A 24678-nucleotide genomic window follows, 5' to 3' on the forward strand; every position below is an offset into this window, starting at 1 on the left:
GAGGAAACCGGAGCACCCGGAGGAAACCCACGCAGACACGGGGAGGATGTGCAGACTCCGCACAGACAGTGACCCAAGCCGGAATCGAACCTGGGACCCTGGAGCTGTGAAGCAATTGTGCTAACCACTGTGCTACCGTGCTGCCCCTTTAGAGTGAATAAGGAGAAAGTGTTACCAGTGGAGCAAGGGTTGATAACCAGAGGGATGCCGGTTGAAGATAATTGGCAAAAGCACAAGAGGGGGAAGAAGAAAGTGTTGAACACAGCGAGTCGCTGTGACCGGCACGGTAGCACAGTGGTTAGCACAGTTGTTTCAAAGCTCCAGGGTCCCAGGTTCGATTTCCCGCCTTATGTCACTGACTGTGCGGAGTCTGCACGCTCTCCCCCGTGTCTGCGTGCGTTTCCTGCGGTTTCCTCCCACAGTCCAAAGATGTGCAGGTTAGTTGGATTGGCCATGCTAAGTTGCCCCTGAGTGTCCAAAAGTTTAGGTGGGGTTACTGGGTTACGAGGATAGGGTGGAGGTGTGGGCTTAAGTGGAGTGCTCTTTCCAAGGGCCGGTGCAGACTCGATGGGCTGAATGGCCTCCTTCAGCACTGGAAATTCTATGATTCTACGATTCTATGATCTGGAAACAGATTAGAATAGAACCCAAGCTCTTCCTTTCAAGAACGCACTGCATGAGGAGGAAACAGATTAAATAGGAACTTCTCAAAAACAGAATTGGATAAATACTCAAGGAGAAATTTGCAGTGCTGTGGAAAACAGCCAGGGGGTGGGACACATTGGAGAGCTTTTCCAAAGAGCCGACACAGGTACGATGGGCCGAATGGCCTCCTCCTGGGCAGCCGCACTGAGCGAGTGGTCAGAGTAAAGTTACCACAAAGAGTGGTCAGCTTCACTGTGCCAAACCGCCTTTCACATTGTTACGACGGGAATTTCAGATTGTTGAGTCAGGTTCAATCCTGCGACAGGATGAGGTTGTACTGTCACAATAGGTGAAGCATATCGTTTCAACACCGGCCTTCCTTCCTTCCAGCAGAGCCGAGCTTCGATACAAGTCCGACTCTCGCCACAGCTACTTGAGAATTTCAATTCAATTCTTAAAACTCGGAACCAAAAAGTTGGTCTCAGTAAAAGTGACCATGAAACTCATCTCAAATACCCATCACGTTCACTAATGTCCTTTTAGGAGTTGGGGGGTAATTTATCAGCTTGGACAGAAGACTGGCTAACTGACAGAAAGCAGTGAGTCGGGATAAATGAGTCTTTGGGGTGCCCCAGGATTCGGTCCTCGGGCCCCAACTATTTACAATATACATTAATGAGTTGGATGCAGGGATACAGGGTACTATAGACAAATTTGCAGATGATGGGTGGGATAGTAAGTTGCAATGAGGAAATAAATGATTTACAAGTGGATATAGGTCAAAAGTGGGTCAAAATTGGGCAGATGGAGTTTTAACGTGGGTAAGCGTGAGGTTATCCATTTTGGTCGGAAAAATGGAAAGGCAATTTATTATCGAAATGGAGAGAAACTTCAGAGTGCTTCAGTTGCAGAAAAATCTGGGTGTCCTCGTGAATGAATGACAGAAAACCAGCGTGCAGGTGCTAAGGAAGGCAAATGGAATTTTGGCCTTTATAGCTAAAGGAACAGAGCATAATGTTGGGAAATGTTGCTGAAACTGTACAAGGCATTAGTGAGAACTGGGGTACAGTGTGCAGTTTTGGTCCCCTTACTTGAGGAAGAATGTAGAAAGGATGTAATTGCCTTAGAGGCAGTTCCGAGGAGGTTCACGAGATTGATTCCAGAGATGAGGGAGTCCAGAGGTGAGGGGTTTGGCTTGTGAAGCGAGATTGACCAGTGTAGGCCGATGCTCTCTCGAGTTTAGAAGAATGAGAGGATATCGAATTGAGGTATACAAGATGATCTGGTATGGAGGGAAGATCTTATGTGGAAAGGCTGAGGGACTTGAGGCTGTTTTCGTTAGAGAGAAGAAGGTTAAGAGGTGACTTAATTGAGGCATACAAGATGATCAGAGGATTGGATAGGGTGGACAGTGAGAGCCTTTTTCCTCGGATGGTGATGTCTGGCACGAGGGTACGTAGCTTTAAATTGAGGGGAGATAGATATAAGACAGATGTCAGAGGTAGGTTCTTTACTCAGAGAGTAGTAAGGGCGTGGAATGCCCTGCCTGCAACAGTAGTGGACTCGCCAACACTAAGGGCATTCAAATGGTCATTGGATAGACATATGGACGATAAGGGAATAGTGTAGATGGGCTTTAGAGTGGTTTCACAGGTCGGCGCAACATCGAGGGCCGAAGGGCCTGTACTGCGCTGTAATGTTCTATGTTCTAAAAGGTATTGACAAAATAGGCGTAGAGCGGATGTTTCCTCTTGTGAGGAAATCTAGAGCGAGAGGTCTCAGTTTTAGGAAAGTGGGTAGCAGATTTAAAACCGAGAGGAGGAGAAATTACTTCTCTCAGAGGGTTGTGGGTCTGTGGAATCTGCTGTCCCAGAGTGCGGCGGCGGATGCAGGCACATTGAGTAAATTTAAGGAGGTAATGGGTTGAAGGGTTATGGAGGATGGGCTGGAAAATGGAGTTGAGGCTGAGATGACACCAACCATGATCCCTTATGAATGGCGGAGCCGGCTCGAGGGGCTGAATTGAATGATTCTGCTCCGAGTTTCCATGTTCTCAGGGAAGGAAATCTGCCACCCTCGATGGATCTAGGTCGGTCCGTGACTCCACAGCAATGTGGCGGACTCTTAACTACCCCCCAAAGTGGTTGCGCAAGAGACATAATTGTACCAGACCTGCTAGAGGGATGACTGCAGAGTTGTTGAGGGAAATATTAAATATCATATTAAATATCAGTGGATATTAAATATCAGTAATAAAAGGATGAATAATAAAATAATCCCACACCAGCAGTGCATTCTTGAAAGGAAGAGCTTGGGTTCTATCCCAATCTGTTCTCAAACGATCTCCCAACGAAGTGGGGAGTGAAATGGGATTGGTGCAAACATCTGTATTGTGCATGGAGGTATTGGGAAAGGGGAAGATTGTCCCATCCCTCCTAGAAGATGGCTGTCCCCTCTGGGGGGTGTCAGGTCAGAGGGCTTCACACTACTACCATCCACAATGCCCCACAGGCGGTCGAGTTATTTTCCAGAGTCCCCCGCCCCGGGTCTCACCTTGCAGTAAGTAATCTGTGGCCTCGCTCTCTACCTCGGTGAACAGCTGTTTTGTCTTCTGCAGATATTTCAGGACAAACACATTGGGTGCAAAGTGGATCATGTTCTGCTCCCCACATCCAAATGGGAGTCGCAGGAGGTTGTCTAGATTATTCAGGGTTGGGCCCATCACATCTCCTAAGAATGAAGCAAGAGGCATCAGAACCAGGGTGAAAGGAGGTCACCAGACAGAGACACGGTCTCACACTCGGTACATGCACAGGTACACAGACATGTCCCAACAGGTGTCACAGGATAATGATCAGACACGGGGCTTCGGTCCGTTCCCTCCCCCTCACGAGATGAGATCATTTGCAGTTTCTTCATTACCTCCTGGACTCAGTGTGGGCGAGGGATCGAACTCTGAGCTGTGGGTCAATGTGTCTCAGGACCACACTGACCCATCGGACATGTTGATGTAGTGAGCTCCATCAACCTTTCAAACCACAGGGTCAGTGTGCCTCTGACCATTACCACTTTTGGAGGGGTTCATGGGAGGTCATCGCCAAGGGGGGTTTAACGAGGTTTGGACATGAGACACAGCTCCCGATTCCTGCAAACAGACAGGTTCCAGAATCTACCGCTGATCTCGACTTGGGACAGCAGCCAGCTTTGGGCTCCCTGCGCAGGGTAGCGGGACGTTAGCCAGCGCTCCTGCTCTTTATCACTGCCCAGTTACCCCCCTGCTGGACAGTCTGCGCTTGGACACAGGCCAGGTCAGGTCTGCTCCCAGCGTCAACACATCCAGTTACTGATTATCGGCCAACAAGCCCTGTACAGTCTCACAAAAGCAACTAGAAATCAGCCGAGGCCATCCAACTGAACATCAGCACCCTCAGGAGAGAGGGTGGACCCCTATCCCAGTGAGAGTCAGCACCCTCAGGAGGGTGGAACACTATCCCAGTGAGAGTCAGCACCCTCAGGAGAGAGGGTGGACCCCTATCCCAGTGAGATTCAGCACCCTCAGGAGGGTGGACCCCTGTCCCAGTGGGATTCAGCACCCTCAGGAAGAGGGTGGACCCCTATCCCAGTGGGAGTCAGCACCTTCAGGAGAAGGGTGGACCCCTATCCCAGTGAGAGTCAGCACCCTCAGGGGAGAGGGTGGAACCCTATCCCAGTGCAAGTCAGCACCTACAGGAGAGAGGATGGAATCCTATCCCAGTGCAAGTCAGCACCTACAGGAGAGAGGGTGGAACCCTATCCCAGTGAGAGCCAGCACCCTCAGGAGAGAGGGTGGACCACTATCCCAGTGAGAGTCAGCACCCTCAGGAGAGAGGGTGGACCCCTATCCCAGTGGGAGTCAGCACCTTTAGGAGAGAGGGTGGACCTCTATCCCAGTGAGAGTCAGCACCCTCAGGAGAGAGGGTGGACCCCTATCCCAGTGAGAGTCAGCACCCTCAGGAAGAGGGTGGACCCCTATCCCAGTGGGAGTCAGCACCTTCAGGAGAAGGGTGGACCCCTATCCCAGTGAGAGTCAGCACCCTCAGGGGAGAGGGTGGAACCCTATCCCAGTGCAAGTCAGCACCTACAGGAGAGAGGATGGAACCCTATCCCAGTGCAAGTCAGCACCTACAGGAGAGAGGGTGGAACCCTATCCCAGTGAGAGTCAGCACTCTCAGGAGAGAGGGTGGACCACTATCCCAGTGAGAGTCAGCACCCTCAGGAGAGAGGGTGGACCCCTATCCCAGTGAGAGTCAGCACCCTCAGGAAGAGGGTGGACCCCTATCCCAGTGGGAGTCAGCACCTTTAGGAGAGAGGGTGGACACCTATCCCAGTGAGAGTCAGCACCCTCAGGAGAGAGAGCGGAACCCTATCCCAGTGCAAGTCAGCACCTACAGGAGAGAGGATGGAACCCTATCCCAGTGCAAGTCAGCACCTACCGGAGAGACGGTGGACCCCTATCGCAGTGAGAATCAGCACCCTCAGGAGAGAGGATGGACCCCTATCCCAGTGAGAGTCAGCACCCTCAGGAGAGAGGGTGGACCCCTATCCCAGTGGGAGTCAGCACCTTCAGGAGAGAGGGTGGAACCCTATCCCAGTGCAAGTCAGCACCTACAGGAGAGAGGGTGGAACCGTATCCCAGTGCAAGTCAGCACCTACAGGAGAGAAGGTGGACCCCTATCACAGTGAGAGTCAGCACCCTCAGGAGAGAGGGTGGACCCCTATCCCAGTGAGAGTCAGCACCCTCAGGAGGGTGGAACACTATCCCAGTGAGAGCCAGCACCCTCAGGAGAGAGGGTGGACCCCTATACCAGTGAGAGTCAGCACCCTCAGGAGGGTGGACCCCTCTCCCAGTGGGAGTCAGCGCCTTCAGGAGAGAGGATGGACCCCTATCCCAGTGAGAGTCAGCACCCTCAGGAAAGAGGGTAGAACCCTATCCCAGTGAGAGTCAGCGCCCTCAGGATAGGGTGGACCCCTATCCCAGTGGGAGTCAGCACCTTCAGGAGAGAGGGTGGACCACTATCCCAGGGCAAGTCAGCACCTACAGGAGTGAGTGGACCCCTAACCCAGTGCAAGTTAGCACCTACAGGAGAGAGAGTGGACCCCTATCCCAGTGCAAGTCAGCACCTACAGGAGTGGGTGGAACCCTATCCCAGTGCAAGTCAGCACCTACAGAAGTGGGTGGACCCCTATCCCAGTGCAGGTCAGCACCTACCGGAGAGACGGTGGACCCCTATCCCAGTGAGAATCAGCACCCTCAGGAGAGAGGGTGGACCCCTATCCCAGTGAGAGTCAGCACCCTCAGGAGAGAGGGTGGACCCCTATCCCAGTGAGAGTCAGCACCCTCTGGAGAGAGGGTGGACCCCTATCCCAGCGCAAGTCAGCACCTACAGGAGAGAGGGTGGACCACTATCCCAGTGCAAGTCAGCACCTACAGGAGTTGGTGGACCCCTAACCCAGTGCAAGTTAGCACCTACAGGAGAGTGGACCCCTATCCCAGTGCAAGTCAGCACCTTCAGGAGGGAGGGTGGACCCCTATCCCAGTGCAAGTTAGCACCTACGGGAGAGAGAGTGGACCCCTATCCCAGTGAGAGTCAACACCTACAGGAGAGAGGGTGGAACCCTATCCCAGTGCAGGTCAGCACCTACAGGAGAGAGGGTGGAACCCTATCCCAGTGAGAGTCAGCACCCTCAGGAGAGAGGGTGGAAACCTATCCCAGTAGGAGTCAGCACCCTCAGGAGGGTGGACCCCTATCCCAGTGCAGGTCAGCACCTTCAGGAGAGAGGGTAGACCCCTATACCAGTGCAGGTCAGCACCTACAGGAGAGAGGGTGGAACCCTATCCCAGTGAGAGTCAGCACCCTCAGGAGGGAGGGTGGACCCCTATCCCAGTGGGAGTCAGCACCCTCAGGGGAGAGGGTGGAACCCTATCCCAGTGGGAGTCAGCACCCTCAGGAGAGAGGGGGACCCTGTACCCCAGTGAGAGTCAGCACCTACAGGAGAGGAATGGGATCCTGTACCCAGTGAGAGTCAGCACCCTCAGGAGAGGATGGGAACCGTTACCCCAATATATTTAGGAGAGGACTGTATGACGTAGGGCAATCAACAGTAGAAAATGAGGGGCTGTAAAAAGGGCGAGTAACGCAAATTGTTTTGGACGGATTAATGGGACTTTTTAGTGAATTGTAAACTGAACTGTGAGATTCTAAATGAATCTGCAGTAAATGTACCCCCGGGGTGGATGACCTCTTTAAGGAAATACAGCGATAGAGTGGGGAATATGACTGACTGGATTGCTCTCGGGCCAGTGTAGACCCGATGGACCAGATGGCCTCTTCCTAGTTGTAAATGACTCCAAGGAGTGTGAGTAGCAACTCAATGGGATAAAGCAAAACACATGTCAGACTGATGGGTACTCGCTGGCTGATGTTTCAATGAGCCACTCCAGCTCAAAGTTTAGTCTTAGAATGAGTGTTGCAGGCTGGTACATTCCAACGTCCTGGACCATGTGCTGAGGGACACACTAAAACCCGGGTTCCATGGGGCAAAGTCGCTCTCCAAGGACCACCTGTCTTAGCAAACCGAGGGGCTGGAAACTGTATAAACCCCCCTCAGGCAATACCTCTGTCATGGAACATATGTTATAAATATCACATGTAATTGCAATTGTATGGAGGCACCTCAGCATGCTATATGGAAAGAATTGGATTGCACTTTCGATAGGGGTAAAAGGTAAAGTCGCCATAATCCCAGGTGACCATAGGCTGCTTTCCCCTTTGAGGGGGAAGAGCTGACTGGCGGTGATTTAACCGGAGGATCACCACACCTCAGGCGAGGGGCAAGGTTGAGAAGACGAGGCCTTCATGAATAACCTGGTGGACCTTTCACTAAGGTCCAATTGGCACTGTTTCGAATGTAATTTTAGAACCCCCCCCCCCCCCGAGGCTTAAAGGCCAAGGTCAGTGCGGCCAGTGTTATGATTCCCAGACCCTGTGCCTGTACCTATCATAGAGGTAGTGGCTCTCTCAGATCCAGGTACAACATTATGAGGCACTCCAAGAGTGAAGGCTTCATTGTGGTTTTCATCAGATTCCTCCTTTCTCCAGATTTTGAACTCGCCCATCGAGCCCCAGCCGGTTGAGAAGCCGATGTAACTGATCTCCGGGAACCTGGATATCGCCCACTCCACAATCAAAGATTCATTGGATGGCATCGTACCGTGCCCAACCTGGGAACAACACATCAGAAACAGTGAAACCGTCAGAAAGTCTGTGCCAAGTTGCACCCTGACCGCTAAACAGATTAGTCCAAGGGCAGCACGGTGGCGGAGTGGTTAGCACTGCTGCCTCACGCGCCGAGGTCCCAGGTTCGATCCCGGCCCCGGGTCACTGTTTGCACATTCTCCCCGTGTTTGCGTGGGTTTCGCCCCCACAACCCAAAGATGTGCAGGGTAGGTGGATTGGCCACGCTAAATTGCCCCTTAATCGGGAAAAATGAATTGGGTACTCTAATTTTATAAAAACAACATATTAGTCCAAAGATGTGCATGCTAGGTGGATTAGCATCGCTGTGCATGTGCATTGTGCATGCTGTGCGGAGTCTGCACATCCTCCCCGTGTGTGCGTGGGTTTCCTCCGGGTGCTCCGGTTTCCTCCCACAGTCCAAAGATGTGCAGGTTAGGCGGATTGGCCATGATAAATTGCCCTTAGCGTCCAAAATTGCCCTTAGTGTTGGGTGGGGTTACTGGGTTATGGGGATAGGGTGGAGGTGTTGACTCCTATGTGTGGAGCCAGAGGAAATGGGCGAGGTACTAAATGAATACTTTGCATCAGTATTCACCAAAGAGAAGGAATTGGTAGATGTTGAGTCTGGAGAAGGGGGTGTAGATAGCCTGGGTCACATTGTGATCCAAAAAGACGAGGTGTTGGGTGTCTTAAAAAATATTAAGGTAGATAAGTCCCCAGGGCCTGATGGGATCTACCCCAGAATACTGAAGGAGGCTGGAGAGGAAATTACTGAGGCCTTGACAGAAATCTTTGGATCCTCGCTGTCTTCAGGGGATGTCCCGGAGGACTGGAGAATAGCCAATGTTGTTCCTCTGTTTAAGAAGGGTAGCAAGGATAATCCCGGGAACTACAGGCCGGTGAGCCTTACTTCAGTGGTAGGGAAATTACTGGAGAGAATTCTTCGAGACAGGATCTACTCCCATTTGGAAGCAAATGGACGTATTAGTGAGAGGCAGCACGGTTTTGTGAAGGGGAGGTCGTGTCTCACTAACTTGATAGAGTTTTTCGAGGAGGTCACTAAGATGATTGATGCAGGTAGGGCAGTAGATGTTGTCTATATGGACTTCAGTAAGGCCTTTGACAAGGTCCCTCATGGTAGACTAGTATAAAAGGTGAAGTCACACGGGATCAAGGGTGAGCTGGCAAGGTGGATACAGAACTGGCTAGGCCATAGAAGGCAGAGAGTAGCAATGGAGGGATGCTTTTCTAATTGGAGGGCTGTGACCAGTGGTGTTCCACAGGGATCAGTGCTGGGACCTTTGCTCTTTGTAGTATATATAAATGATTTGGAGGAAAATGTAACTGGTCTGATTAGTAAGTTTGCAGACGACACAAAGGTTGGTGGAATTGCGGATAGCGATGAGGACTGTCGGAGGATACAGCAGGATTTAGATTGTCTGGAGACTTGGGCGGAGAGATGGCAGATGGAGTTTAATCCGGACAAATGTGAGGTAATGCATTTTGGAAGGTCTAATGCAGGTAGGGAATATACAGTGAATGGTCGAACCCTCAAGAGTATTGAAAGTCAAAGAGATCTAGGAGTACAGGTCCACAGGTCATTGAAAGGGGCAACACAGGTGGAGAAGGTAGTCAAGAAGGCATACGGCATGCTTGCCTTCATTGGCCGGGGCATTGAGTATAAGAATTGGCAAGTCATGTTGCAGCTGTATAGAACCTTAGTTAGGCCACATTTGGAGTATAGTGTTCAATTCTGGTCGCCACACTACCAGAAGGATGTGGAGGCTTTAGAGAGGGTGCAGAAGAGATTTACCAGAATGTTGGCTGGTATGGAGGGCATTAGCTATGAGGAGCGATTGAATAAACTCGGTTTGTTCTCACTGGAACGAAGGAGGTTGAGGGGAGACCTGATAGAGGTATACAAAATTATGAGGGGCATAGACAGAGTGGATAGTCAGAGGCTTTTCCCCAGGGTAGAGGGGTCAATTACTAGGGGGCATTGGTTTAAGGTGAGAGGGGCAAGGTTTAGAGTAGATGTACGAGGCAAATTTTTTACGCAGAGGGTGCCTGGAACTCGCTACCGGAGGAGGTAGTGGAAGCAGGGACGATAGGGACATTTAAGGGCCATCTTGACAAATATATGAATAGGATGGGAATAGAAGGATACGGACCCAGGAAGTGTAGAAGATTGTAGTTTAGTCGGGCAGCATGGTCGGCACGGGCTTGGAGGGCCGAAGGGCCTGTTCCTGTGCTGTACATTTCTTTGTTCTTTTGTGGGTAGGGTGCTCTTTCCAAGAGCCGGTGCAGACTCGATGGGCCGAATGGCCTCCTTCTGCACTGTAAAAAATTCTATGGCCATGCTAAAATTGTCCCTCAGTATCCAAAGATGTGCAGGTTAGATGGGGTTACGGAGATAGTGAGGGGAGAATGGGCCTAGGTAGGGTACTCATTCAGGGGGTTGGTGCAGACTTGACGGGCCAAATCTCCTCCTTCTGCACTGTAGGGATTCTATCGAACAGAGGACCAACAGACATTGCTGGGGTAAGAAATTCAACCTGAATTTCAGCACAAGTACAACACAGAAAATGCTCTTAAATTAGAAACAGGTCAGGTTTCAGCATCAAAGGGCGCTTACAGTCAGGTCAACATGGTAAAGTCCTCCTCTGTGCATCACCTTGGAAACAATCTCTCACCTGGACGATGCCAGTCTTCCAGCGAACCCAGAAGCTTCGGAACTCGTCCCAGGACAGGATGTGAGGTGTGTTTGCACTGACCACTGGCTCTCCCATCTTGCTCACTGCGATCCACGTCCTCGTATTCTGCCGTCCTCCGATTACAACCTCAACCATTTCAGCTGTGTCGCGAGGCCCCGTGGATAAGGCAAAGTGGGCGTCGTTGTGCGCCTTCACTGCCACATCAAAGTGCACCATTCTGGCAGGTTTCTGAATGTACTGGTACTCATACTTGTTGGGAGTGGAAATGTGAATCTTTTCTGAGAAGACAAACAGAATGATTGTGGCCAATTCTGGGCAGCGCACTTTAGGAAGAACGTCAAGGCCTTGGCGAGGGTTCGGAGGCGTTTACTTGAAAAGGTAGCCAGAGAGGAAAGGCTCCAGTTAATGTGGAAAAACTGGAGAAGCTGGGATTGTTCTCCTTAGAGTTGGTTACGGGGAGAATTCGAAGATCATGACCATTTGGGAAGAGTTATTAAGGAGAAACTGTTTTCAGTGACAGGCAGCAGTGGAGGCCAAGATTTCTCACTGACAAGGGAGTCAAGGATTATGGAGGAAAGTGGAGTTAAGGCCACAGTCACATCAGCCGTGACAGCACTGAATAGCAGAGCTGACTCGATGGGGTCTGTTCCTGTTCCTACTTATTATCTTCTGTGATGCACCCCCTCCACCCCACTCCCACACCCTCCACCCCACAAAGTTAAATATCCTCCTGACGTTGACTGGCAGCGTGGAACAACCCCTGCAAAATACTGACACAATTGCCAGGACCCCGAACCAAAAAATGTGTCATCATGAGAGCGTCGGCTCCACGTGTCTGCGTGGGTCTCACCCCCACAGCCCAAAGGTGTGCAGGGTGCGCGAATTGGCCATGCTAAATTGCACCTTAATTGGAAAAAGAAATGGGGCGAAATTCTCCCGAAACGGCGCGATGTCCGCCGACTGGCGCCCAAAACGGCGCCAATCAGACGAGCATCGCGCCGCCCCAAAGGTGCGGAATGCTCCGCATCTTTGGGGGCTGAGCCCCAACATTGAGGGGCTAGGCCGGCGCCGGAGGAATTTCCACCCTGCCAGCTGGCGGAAACGGCCCTTGTTGCCCCGCCAGCTGGCGCGGAAATGACATCTCCGGGCGGCGCATGCGCGGGAGCGTCAGCGGCCGCTGACAGTTTCCCGCGCATGCGCAGTGGGGAGAGTCTCTTCCGCCTCCGCCATGGTGGAGACCGTGGCGGAGGCGGAAGGGAAAGAGTGCCCCCACGGCACAGGCCCGCCCGCGGATCGGTGGGCCCCGATCGCGGGCCAGGCCACCGTGGGGGCACCCCCCGGGGCCAGATCGCCCCGCGCCCCCCCCCAGGACCCCGGAGCCCGCCCACGCCGCCTTGTCCCGCCGTTCAAAAGGTGGTTTAATCCACGCCGGCGGGACAGGCAATTTATCGGCGGGACTTCGGCCCATCCGGGCCGGAGAATCGAGCGGGGGGGGCCCGCCAACCGGCGCGGCCCGATTCCCGCCCCCGCCGAATATCCGGTGCCGGAGACCCGGCGGGGGGTCGGAGAATGACGCCCATGAATTGGGTACTTTAAATTTTTTTTAAAAATAATGAGTGTGTCTCAACAACTTGGATTTATAAATCTAGGGGCAATAAAAATAAGACACCAATTAATTCAGTGGCCAATTCACGGGGAAGTTCTCGAGCGACTGAAAAAATGTGAAGTTCATTACCACAGGGAGTGGTTGAGGTCTACACACATTTAAGGAGAAGTTGGATAAATACAGGAGGGAGAAAGGAATAGGAGGTGGCGGCTGGGTGGCTCAATGTTTAGCACTGCTGCCTCACAGCGCCAGGAACCTTGGTTCGATTCTAGCCTCGGGTGACTCTGTGCGGAGTCTGCACGTTCTCCCTGTGTCTGCGTGGGTTTCCTCCGGGTGCTCCGGTTTTCTCCCACAGTCCAAAGATGTGCAGGTTAGGTGGATTGGCCATGATAAATTGTCCCTTAGTGTCCAAGGATGTGCAGGTTAGGTGGAGGATTGGGCCTATGTAGGATTCTCTTTCGGAGGGTCGGACAGACGCGATGGGCCGAATGGCCTCCTCCTGCACCGCAGGGACTCTATGGAGATAGGGTACGATGCGATGAGGTGCGATGAAGAGGAGTGCAAGAAAGCTCGTGTGGGACATAAACACAGACATAGAACATAGAACAGTACAGCACACAACAGGCCCTTCAAGCCCAGTTGGGCCTGTGTGTGTGTGATAAATACGATATATGTAACATCTTCAACAGAGAAAAGCATCCCAAGGGATTCATGGAATCACAGAGCGAGCGATCTAAAGTTTGATCAAAAGAGGTGAGGTTTCAGCAAGAAGGCCAAGGAGTTTAGACAGACAATTTCAGAGAAACAAGTAGAACCGGCTCACCACTGCGGGATTCCATCCACAATCCAGGCAAACCCGTGGGAAAACACAATCTAGGATCCCATATGAAAAATGCAAACTTGGATCTACAGGAGTCTCTTTTTTAAAAATTATTTTAATGAGATGTGAGCGTTGTTAGTAAGACGAACGTTGTCCCATCCCTAATTGCCCTTGAACGGAGTGGCTGGCTAGGCCATGTCAGAGGGCAGCTAAGAGTCAACCACACTGCTCTGGGCCTGGAGTCACATGGAGGCCGGACCAGGTAAGGGCGGCAGATTTCCTTCCCTGAAGGACGTTAGTGAGCCAGGTGGGTTTTTCTTTTACAACAATCGATAATAGTCTCATGGTCACCGTCATCGAGACGAGCTTTCAATTCCAGATTTATTACTAAATTTGTATCCCGCCAGCGGCCATGGTCCCCAGAGCATTCGTCTGCACCTCCCCCTAATGTCCAATGAATGACATTACCCACAATACAACTGTCTCCCCCTTGACTCCAGTCAAGCCACGCTCGAGCCCTCACCAAACACAGTGACCAGGAGCACGAACCATGGCTGCTTTACTTCCCGGCCTAGCCCAGGGACACGGACACCAATTGCATTGCCTCTGCCTGAACGCAATACAAGTCGGAATGAAAACACAAGTACATCTGGCCACCCCTCACCCAACACCAGGTCAACTGGTTACTTACATGGTTGGCTCTTTGTGGAATCTTGCTGTGCAAAAACTGGCTGCCGTGTTCCTTTGCAAATTACAACGGCAGCTGTATACTTACTTCCGTGGCTGAGCAGAGCTTTGGAAGTTCAACAACCATGAAAGGTGCCATAGAAATGCAAAAATTTGCTTTCTGGTCTCTATGACTCAATGACTAACGACTCAAATGAGTTGGGAATGAAACTAATTAACGCAAAAGGAAGAATATTCAAAACAATAATTTGAAACAGCAGTAGAAACAAGATGATGATGTACGCATTGGGGCAGTGATGGCGAGGCCATGATTCGGATTTATAGGTGTGATCACTGGCTACAACCAGCACTACATTGCATCTCACAACCATCACCCTCTTTATTTCATCTGGTCATTGAGATTTTTACTTACCATTGGGGCAGAAGAAGATGCTGTAGGTGTACTCCCTGGGCAATCCTTCAGGCTGTGGAATAGGGTGGGGCAGAAAGAGAGAGAGAGGGAGAGGGAGAAAGAGAGAGAGAGAGCAGGAGAAAGAGGGGGAGAAAGAGAGAGAGAGCGGGAGAAAGAGAGAGAGGGAGAAAGAGGGAGAAAGAGAGAGAGGGAGAAAGAGAGAGAGAGCAGGGGAAAGAGAGAGAGAGTGAGGGAGAAAAAGAGAGGGAGAAAGAGAGAGGGAGAAAGAGAGAGAGCGAGGGAGAAAGAGAGAGAGGGAGAAAGAGAGAGAGAGAGCAGGGGAAAGAGAGAGAGTGAGGGAGAAAGAGAGAGGGAGAGAGAAAGGGAGAAAGAGAGAGAGGGAGAAAGAGAGGGAGGAAGAGAGAGAGGGAGAAAGAGGGAGAAAGAGAGAGAGAGAGGGAGAAAGAGAGAGGGAGAAAGAGAGAGAGGGAGAAAGAGAGAGAGAGAGTGAAAGAGAGAGAGTGAGGGAGAAAGAGAGAGGATGAGAGAGGGAGAAAGAGAGAGGGGGGAGAAAGAGAGAGAGGGAGAAAGAGAGAGAGAGGGAGAAAGAGAGAGAGGGAGAAAGTGAGAGAGGGAAAAAGAGAGAGAGGGAAAAAGAGAAAGAGGGAGAAAGAGAGGGAGAACGTGAGAGAGGGAGAAAGTGAGAGAGGGAGAAAGTGAGAGAGGGAGAAAGAGAGAGAGAGTGAAAGAGAGAGAGAGAGCAGGAGAAAGAGAGAGGGAGAAAGAGAGAGGGGGGAGAGAGCGAGAGGGAGAAAGAAAGGGAGAAAGAGAGAGAGGGAGAAAGTGAGAGAGGGAGAAAGAGAGAGAGAGAGAGAGAGAGTGAAAGAGAGAGAGAGAGCAGGAGAAAGAGAGAGAGAGGGAGAAAGAGAGAGAGGGGGAGAGAGAGAGAGAGGGAGAAAGAGAGGGAGAAAGAGAGAGAGGGAGAAAGTGATAGAGGGAGAAAGTGAGAGGTAGAAAGTGAGAGAGGGAGAAAGTGAGAGAGGGAGAAAGTGAGAGAGCGAGAAAGAGAGAGAGGGAGAAAGAGAGAGGGAGAAAGTGAGAGAGGGAAAAAGTGAGAGAGGGAAATAGTGAGAGGGAAAAAGAGAGAGAGGGAGAAGGTGAGAAAGAAAGAGATCACACAATGTCACGTCATCCATTCCCATGATGTCATCAATTAACTCTTCACATTAATGCAAAGACAAAGTCAATCATTTCCTTGCAGTTTTACAGAAACTTCCTCAGTAACAGTAAATTCCTTTGGACCTTATAATTTGCCTATTTACAAGAACTGGATCCTGATTTATAAAGGGACCATACATCTCACACACAACCACACCCCAGCCGCAGCATTCAATGCTGTGTATTGGATCCAACTCTCCTGTTTTTGGCGGATATGATCATTCGCACAGCACAAAATGGGTCACCTCCCTCACCTCCACCAGCACAAGTCTCTTCACATAGTCCACGCTGGCTGGCGTCCTCCTGTCCATGTAGCCGTCATCCAGGTACTTGCTGTTCTTCAGGGTCTGGAGCCCCCCCTCACAGCAGCTGCTCTCACTGTAAGCAAACGCTTTGGCTGTGAAAATGAAGTAACAGCCCTGTAAACATGTTCGAACACTCGTCATCACAACCAGCAGCAGACACAACAATGACAACACGCAGATATAGACCATTCTGTGCTCCCGTTTATGCTCCACACAAGCCTCCTCTCCCCCTATCAGCATCGCCTCCTGTTCTTTTCCTCTTCATCTGTTTATCCAGCTTCCCCCATAAATACATCTCTGCTGCTCACCTCAACCACTCCCGAGTGAGCCACTTCTACATTCTCACCACTCTGTGGGTGTAGACCTTTCTCCAGAATCCCCCCATTTGGTGATTAACTTGAACCTGCCTCGTTTTAAATTCTCCTGGAAGTGGAAACTGACCAAAACTTGGTCAAAGGTCGTTTTTTAAGATGTCTTAAAGGATGAAAGTCAGGGAGGGGCAGGGGGGGAATTCCAGAGCTTTGGACCTTGAAAGCTGAAGACACGGCCATCAATGGTGGAGCAATCTATCATTGGGAATGGACAAGAGGCTAGAATTAGGAGGAACACAGATATGTGAGGCTTGTGGCTTGCAGGGTTTACAGAGATGGGGAGAGGAGAGGCCTTGGGGGGGATTTGAAAACCAGGGGCGCGATCTTTCCAAAAGGGAACAAAGTTCCCGAGCGAGTGCGTTTAGCCACGTGTTTCCCGGCGTCCGCAGTGCCGAGAAACACACGGGGCGGGATTCTCCAATCCCGCGGCAGAGCGCCCACGTTGCGTTTTACGACGGCGTGAACGGGCCGCGCCCACGGCTAATTCTGGCCCCTACAGGGGGCCAGCACGGCGCTGGAGTGGTTCGCGCCGCTCCAGCAGCCGATCCTGGCGCGAACTGTGCGGCGCGGGATCCACGGCAGGCGCAGTTGCGCCGGCGCCAACGAGGACACGCGCAGTGGCCTCCTTCAACGCGCCGGCCCCGACGCAACATGGCGCAGGGCTACAGAAAGGAGGCCCCCAGCCACAGAGGCTGGCCCGCCGATCGGTGGGCCCCGATCGTGGGCCAGGCCACATCGGAGGCCCCGCCCCCCCCCCCCCCGCGAGGTCAGACGCCCCCTCCCCCACAAAGGCCGCCACCCGATCCTCACACGGCGAGGTCCCCGCTGGCCCAGAGCAGGTTAGAACGGCGCCGGCGGGACTCGGCTCTTTTCGTACGGCGCTGGAGTGGGCCGGAGAATCGGCGGGCCGGCCACGTAGAGCGGCGCTGCACCAACCACGCCGGCGCCAATGGCACCGATTCTCCGCTCTGTGGAGTATCGCGTGCCGCCGTCGAGGCGGCGTGGCCTGTTTGCGGGTATTCTCTGGCCCGGCCCAGGGATGGGAGAATCCCGCCCATGGTTATTCAATGAGACTCGCTTTGAATAAGGGGCCCAAACAGGGAACGCGCAGTGGGGTGCTCCACTCGCCGGAACTCCCCGTTGTAGCGAGAGATCGGGACACCAGTTTGAAATGGTCTCCCGATCTCCGAGGCTCACAAACCCCCCCCCTCAGCCTGAACGCAACATGGGAGAGTCCCTTGGCACACCCCTGCACACCCACACCGGGCACCCCAGCACAATCGTGCGCATGCACAAAATGTCAGCTTAGGACCTTGGCAGTGCCAGGCTGGTACCCAGGTGGCACCAGCAATGCCAAGGCACCACCCTGCCCAAACGACATGCAGCTGCGACCTCCGATTCTTGTCGACCCCGGGTACCGTTCCGTCTGGTCCCAGTTTGTGGGGATCGGAACCAAACGGCGCTCGCCCGAGGTCCCCGAGGCGAAGGGATTGAATCCCAAAGCCTCAGGTACCTCGGCAATCTACACATTAGAGTGAGGCCCCACTCTAATATGCAGATTTACCAAAAAGTGACTGCGTTGAATCTTGCAAGGCTTTGTGATCCGGGTCGATCCCGGGAGCGGGGTCTCCCGGCCTTCACGGCCCACGTTGCGCCGCCCGGAAGATCACCCCCCAAGATGTTGCGTGACTGGGAGCCAATGAAGGTCAGCGAGTGGAGGAGACAGAGAATGGGACCTGTTGTGAGTTATGACAGGGGCAGCAACGTTTTGGATGTCGTCAAGTTAATGGAGGGTAAAACGTTAGAGAGCAGCCTGGAGTGAGTTGGAATAGCTTTTCTGTTCCATGCCCCCACCTAGAAAGCCTAGGATCCCTCACACTCCACCCAATTACTCCCTCAACCTGTCCCACCACGCCTGACAACCCGTGCGCAAATACCCCAGGTCCCTTTGCTCCAGCGGCGCCCAGAACCCCCACCAAAATGATCCACCGCACCCCCTCCACATCAAACCTCACCCGTCCACCCCACGTCCCACACCATCCACAAACCCCCAAATCTCTGTCTACCCTATCAAACCCCTTTGTCATTTTTAACAATTCAGTTAGTTCAATCCTTAATCTTCTACACTCAGGGGAATATAAACTTAATCAATGTAAGCTGCCCTCGTTATTTAACCCTTTAATTCCAGTGATATTCTATGCTGCAGCCCCTCCAAGGCCAATATATCTTTCCTATTGTGCAGTACTCAAGGGTTTAACAGAGCTCCTCCAGGTAGGATATGACCAGCTGTAACAAAACATTCATCCCGTCGGATTTCGGTCACTTTGATCTAAAGACACATAATCCAGTAGCCTTTTTGATATTTATTCAGACCTGGGGCGAAATTCTCCGTAATCGGCGCGATGTCTGCCGACCGGTGCCAAAAACGGCGCAAATCAGTCCGGCATCGCGCCACCCCAAAGGTGCGGACTGATTTCCACCCCGCCAGCTGGCGGGAAAGGCCTTTGGTGCCCCGCCAGCTGGCGCGGAAATGACATTGCCGAGCGGCGCATGCGCGGGAGAGTGAGCAGCCACTCACGGCATCCCCGCGCATGTGCAGTGGAGGGCGTCTCTTCCGCCTCCGCCATGGTGGAGACCATGGCGAAGGCGAAAGGAAAAGAGTGCCCCCACGGCACAGGCCCGCCCGCGGATCGGTGGGCCCCGATCGCGGGCCAGGCCACCGTGGGGGCACCCCCCGGGGCCAGATCGCCCCGCGGCCCCCCCCAGTACCCCGGAGCCCGCCCGCACCGCCTTGTCCCGCCGGTAAGAGAGGTGGTTTGATTCTCGCCAGCGGGACAGACATTCCAGCAGCGGGACTTCGGCCCATCCGGGCCAGAGAATCGCTGGGGGGGCGGCCCGCCAACCGGCATGATTCCCGCCCCCGCCGAATCTCCGGTGCCGGAGAATTCGGCAACTACCAGGGGCGGGATTCACGCCAGCCCCTGGCGATTCTCCGACCGGCGGGGGGTCGGAGAATCTTGCCCCTGTCCTTTAGCAGGCTGTGCACATGGAGGCCCACATCAGGGGCGTCATTCTCCGACACCCCGCCGGGTTGGAGAATCGCCGGGGGCTGCCGTTAATCCCGCCCCCGCCGGTTGCCGAAGTCTCCGGTACCGGATATTCGGCGGGGGCGGGAATCGGGCCGCGCCGGTTGGCGGGCCCCCCGCTGGATTCTCCGGCCCGGATGGGCCGAAATCCCGCCGATAAATTGCCTGTCCCGCCGGCGTGGATTAAACCACCTTTTGAACGGCGGGACAAGGCGGTGTGGGCGGGCTCCGGGGTCCTGGGGCGCGGGGCGATCTGGCCCTGGGGGGTGCCCCAACGGTGGCCTGGCCCGCGATCGGGGCCCACCGATCCGCGGGCGGGCCTGTGCCGTGGGGGCACTCTTTCCCTTCCGCCTCCGCCACGGTCTCCACCATGGAGGAGGTGGAAGAGACTCCCTCCACTGCGCATACGTGGGAAACTGTCAGCGGCCGCTGACGCTCCCGCGCATGCACCGCCCCGAGATGTCATTTCCGCGCCAGCTGGCGGGGCAACAAAGACCGTTTCCGCCAGCTGGCGGGGCGGAAATCCCTCCGGCGTCGGCCTAGCCCCTCAATGTTGGGGCTCGGCCCCCAAAGATGCGGAGCATTCCACACCTTTGGGGCGGCGCGATGCCCGTCTGTTTGGCGCCGTTTTGGGCGCCAGTCGGCAGACATTGCGCCGTTTGGGGAGAATTTCGCCCCACTTTCTGCTCCCCAGTCTTAAGTCAGTCACACTTAAGAACATTTTCGAATTCAGCTGCCTTGGATCCAAAGTGGATGACCTCACACTTCCTACAGTTTACCCCCAAACTCGGTCTGTCTCCGTCCCTCTGCAACCTGCTGTTCTCATCGCCACAACTTACTGTGCACTTACTTAGTGTCATCTCCAAGCATGGATATGGATTTCTCTATCCCTTCATCCAAGTTAGTGAGAAATATGGTGAGCGCGGAGACCTCAGTAACGGTCCCGGGCAACACCATCTGGCAAATCAAGAGTTTTCCTTTTATCCCCACTGGTGTCTCCCATCTCCGAGCCGATTAGGGACCATTTATCATGAGGTTGTCTCTAAATCTGTGCACATTCATTTTGTGAAATAATTAAAAACAAAATTTCCCCTATCCACCATGTTAATGATCTCCTCATAACCAATAACCCCAGGATACCAGACACCCACCCCCCCCCCCCCCCTCAGTCAGATTCAGCCTCCGGAGACCCCTGCGTAAGGCAGGCACTAATACGTTTCCATCTATGGGGGTTGAAGCTATTTCCCTGGTGAGGGTCCTATGGTGGACCCCACCCAACCCCATCATGCAGGGACATGTCATACGTCGCCGGTGGGAAGAAACATTCGCCCCGAAGGTGTAGCAACATCTTTCTAGGCTGCATTTGTGGGAAGCCCCTATGTAGGGACTCTGGCCCATGCCCCTCCCCATCAGACATACCTGGAGCTAGACTCCACTACAATTCCAGAGTAGCAGCAGGAATTCACCAGAACAACTGAGAACCCCCCCCCATCTCGCCCGATCCCCCCCCAATTCATCACTGTTATTTGGGTCGTCATTTGCAAAGATTTGCAGTTACCCCCTCACCTGTGATGTTGGCGGGGCCAAGTTCACTGAAGGACAGGACGATGGATGTGGGCTTTGCTTCCTCGGAGCTGACGCACATCTTCCGAGTCAGGTGTCGCTTCCCCTGGTGCCCAATGAATTTGATTCCTTTCGGAACTGTGATTTTAACATGAACCTGGAACAAGGTTGGCGTCGAGATCAGCAACCAGACAGACAGAGAAGGGTCCACAGCAAATGCACAACTCACTGCAATCTCCACTCTGATGGGAACAGACGGAGGCCATTCCACCCCTCAAGCCTGTTCTATCATTACAATGGATCAAGGCTGAGAAAGCCCTTGACTTCATCGCCCCATCCTTCTCCCTCAACACCCTTACCCAATTGAAATGTATCTGTCTGTCGGAGTCTGGGCAACTCCACGTGACCCCAGCATTTTGAGGGAGAGAGTTCCAGATTGCCACTCCCGTTTGTGCTGAGACATATTTCCTGCCATCACCCTGAAGGGCCTGGCTTCACTGTTAAGGTTCTGCCCCCTTGTTCTAAACACCCCCAACCAAAGGAAATAATTTCCCGCTTATCAGCCCTATCAAACCCTTTAATCATCTTAAACACATCAATCAAGTCACCGCTTAAATTTTCTAAACACTAGGTGGGAACACAAACCTAGTCTGTGCAACCTCTCCTCGTCATTTAACCCTTTCATCCCTGGTACCTTTCTGGTGAATTTGTGTTGCACTCCCTCCAAAGTCAATATTTCCTTTCTGAGGTGTGGACACCAGACGGGGTCAGTCCTAATCAAGCTCATCTACCTCCACCTTGTATCCCAGTGTCTGCACCAAGGTGCAGGGGTAAGGCTTTCTGCTTCTCTCCAGCCCCAGATCCCACCCCACACCTACCAGCCCGGACCTCGCAGACATCGTCTCCCCTGGGGGGGTCCGAGGTTTTCCCAAGCGTCACTCAAACCCGGTATACATCACTGATTCCCCACGTACCTCAGCACAGCTCGGGAGGTAGTTGTATATGATCAGCGGGATCTTAGTTTGTTCCCCACGGATGACATGGTACGGCAGAGTGAAATCCACAAAGAAGGGTTTGAATGTGCGGAGCTCAGTGGATTTAGCAAGTCCGAGGCCATGCTCCTGCGATAGGCTGACTGCCTCGGTCACCCAGGTGGTGATGGAGTCTGGGACCTCCACATGTAAGCGGGCTTCCCCTGTGGAATCACTGTCAATGGGAGTGAAGAAAAGGCACAAGTGGTGAGCTATTCAGTAACAGAATCTACAAACTGTCCCCTTTGCAATTCTCATTATACTTGAATTTCCATAGCACCTGTCACAACATTAGGACATCCCAAAATGCACAATGTACCAACAGGTTGTTACACACAGGGAGAGATGTGTGTACCCAACACATTGTTACATACCGGGAGAGCTGTGTGTACCCAACAGGTTGTTACACACAGGGAGAGCTGTGTGTACCCAACAGGTTGTTACACACAGGGAGAGCTGTGTGTCCCCAACAGATTGTTACACACAGGGAGAGCTGTGTGTCCCCAACAGGTTGTTACACACAGGGAGAGCTGTGTGTACCCAACACATTGTTACACACAGGGAGAGCTGTGTGTCCCCAACACATTGTTACACACAGGGAGAGCTGTGTGTCCCCAACAGGTTGTTACACACAGGGAGAGCTGTGTGTCCCCAACAGATTGTTACACACAGGGAGAGCTGTGTGTCCCCAACAGATTGTTACACACAGGGAGAGCTGTGTGTCCCCAACAGGCTGTTACACACAGGGAGAGCTGTGTGTACCCAACAGGTTGTTACACACAGGGAGAGCTGTGTCCCCCCAACACATTGTTACACACAGGGAGAGCTGTGTGTCCCCAACAGGTTGTTACACACAGGGAGAGCTGTGTGTCCCCAACAGGTTGTTACACACAGGGAGAGCTGTGTGTACCCAACAGGCTGTTACACACAGGGAGAGCTGTGTGTACCCAACAGGCTGTTACACACAGGGAGAGCTGTGTGTACCCAACAGGCTGTTACACACAGGGAGAGCTGTGTCCCCCCAACAGGCTGTTACACACAGGGAGAGCCATTGCAGTGTGTAAGAAGAAATGTCTTCATTAATAAGACTGCGAATCACAGAGAACAGTTGTTGAGCACCTTGAAGGTTTGGTTTGATGCAGAATTTTGGACTCAGGCTTGTGGGCCTATTCCTGCGCCTTTGTTTCGGTTTTACAGAAAGGACCACTAATAACATCTCTTCTAGATTTGCTATTGTGTGTAGGATTCAATGCATGGAACCCTTAAATAATTTGCGTGGCCAAACACACTGGCAGCTTACGGGATTGTCCGACATAGGAACATAGGCCTTCGGAGTGGGGGGCGGTCATTCAGCCCTTCGAGCCCGTCTGCCATTTGATCGGATCAGGGCTGATCTGATTGTGGTGTCAACTCCACTTTCCCGCCTGTCCCTCATAACCCCACGACTCTCTGATCTCTCAAAGATCTGTCTAACACTGCCTGGAATAAATTCAGTGACCCAGGTTCCACTGCTCTCTGGGTAAGAGAACGCCATCAACTAACAACCCTCAGCGAAAAAAAAAGTCTCCTCATCCCTGTCTTCAAAGAGCGACTCTTATTTATAATCCATGTCTCCTCGTTGTTGTCTCGCCCACAAGGGAAAATCATCCTCCTGGCAACCACCCGGCCAAGTCCCCTCAGAATCTTGTATGTTTCAATAAGATCACCTCTCGTTCTGCTAAACCCCAATGGGTTTAGGACCAACCTTTCTTCACAAGGTAGGTCCTTCACCGCAAGAGAACAAGTCGAGTGAACCTTCTCTGAACTGCTCCTAATGCAATTATATCCTTTTCATACAAGGAGGCCAATACTGTGCACAGTATTCCAGATGTTCCCAAACTGTGCACAGTATTCCAGATGTAATCTTGCCAAGGCCCTGTACAGCTGCCGGTTACCTTTGGGAACGCTCTGGGTTGCTGCTGCTTGTAGTTCACAGGAAACACTGGGCGCTGGCTGTCATGGTCCCTGGTTATGGGATGAAACTTGGACGGCTGCCCATGGTGCCCCTTGCACCGATACACTGGGCCCCAGCAATACCGCTGCCCTGTGATAAGTTGCTACTTCCGAAAGTTTGGGAGTTCCAGAAGTAGATAAACCTTTTTCTTTTGGCTCGAAAACTGATAGCATTTTAAATTCCTGCATGGGAGCACTTAGCATTCTGTGCCCGAAGCCAAAATATTATATAATTGAAAGCACTGGGAGATTTTCCAGCAATGTGTCCAGGGCTTTTCAACAATTCACACTTTGGAAAAGATCACAGAAACTCAAAGCCTCGTTACATCCTTGAAATTGGACCGGCTGTCTGCTGCAGCAGGTACAGTGATATCATCTACTTTTTGAAGATAAATTTAATAATAATAATAGCTTATTGTCACAAGTAGGCTTCAATGAAGTTACTGTGAAAAGCCCCTAGTCGCCACATTCCAGCGCCTGTTCGGGGAGGCTGGTACGGGAATTGAAAGAGTATCCAATTATTTTTTTTTCCAATTAAGGGGCAATTATTTAGCGTGGCCGATCCACCTAGCCTGCACATCTTTTGGGTTGTGGGGACGGGACCCACGCAAATACGGGGAGAATGTGCAAAACCCCACACGGGCAGTGACCCAGAGCCGGGATCGAACCTGGGACCTCGGCGCCGCGAGGCAGCAGTGCGATATCATCTACAAACTTTACAGCAACACTCCTCAAGTCCACGCACATGTCCTCAATTAAAAAAGATTGACATTTAAGTAGCGCCTTTCACGACCACTGGACGTCTCAAAGCGCTTTGGCGTCAATGAAGTACTTTTGAAGTGTAGCCACTTTTAAAGGTAGGAACAGTGATTCACTTCATATTTCCTGAGTCATAAATCCACCTGTGTACTTACAAAGCAATCCTTGCTCTGATTGAAGTGTGGAAAATCATGGAGTAGCATTTAGATGGCG

General features: G+C 52.5%; 1 protein-coding gene across 3 annotated transcripts in view; it reads right to left on the reverse strand.

The window, feature by feature from the left end:
- cpamd8 (C3 and PZP like alpha-2-macroglobulin domain containing 8) overlaps window positions 1–24678 on the reverse strand; it is a 447755-nt gene that overhangs the window by 321277 nt on the left and 101800 nt on the right. For all 3 annotated transcript variants that reach the window (XM_072482392.1, XM_072482391.1, XM_072482390.1), the window contains 7 exons: window positions 21658–21889; window positions 20687–20840; window positions 15613–15755; window positions 14162–14213; window positions 10616–10914; window positions 7681–7906; window positions 3199–3375 (listed from right to left, as the gene is read on the reverse strand). In XM_072482392.1, coding sequence (XP_072338493.1) covers window positions 3199–3375; window positions 7681–7906; window positions 10616–10914; window positions 14162–14213; window positions 15613–15755; window positions 20687–20840; window positions 21658–21889 — 1283 coding nt within the window. The remainder of the gene's footprint in view (window positions 1–3198; window positions 3376–7680; window positions 7907–10615; window positions 10915–14161; window positions 14214–15612; window positions 15756–20686; window positions 20841–21657; window positions 21890–24678) is intronic.

The sequence above is a fragment of the Scyliorhinus torazame genome, chromosome 18 (assembly GCF_047496885.1).
Source record: "Scyliorhinus torazame isolate Kashiwa2021f chromosome 18, sScyTor2.1, whole genome shotgun sequence".
In the NCBI taxonomy this organism is placed as follows: Eukaryota; Metazoa; Chordata; class Chondrichthyes; order Carcharhiniformes; family Scyliorhinidae; genus Scyliorhinus; species Scyliorhinus torazame.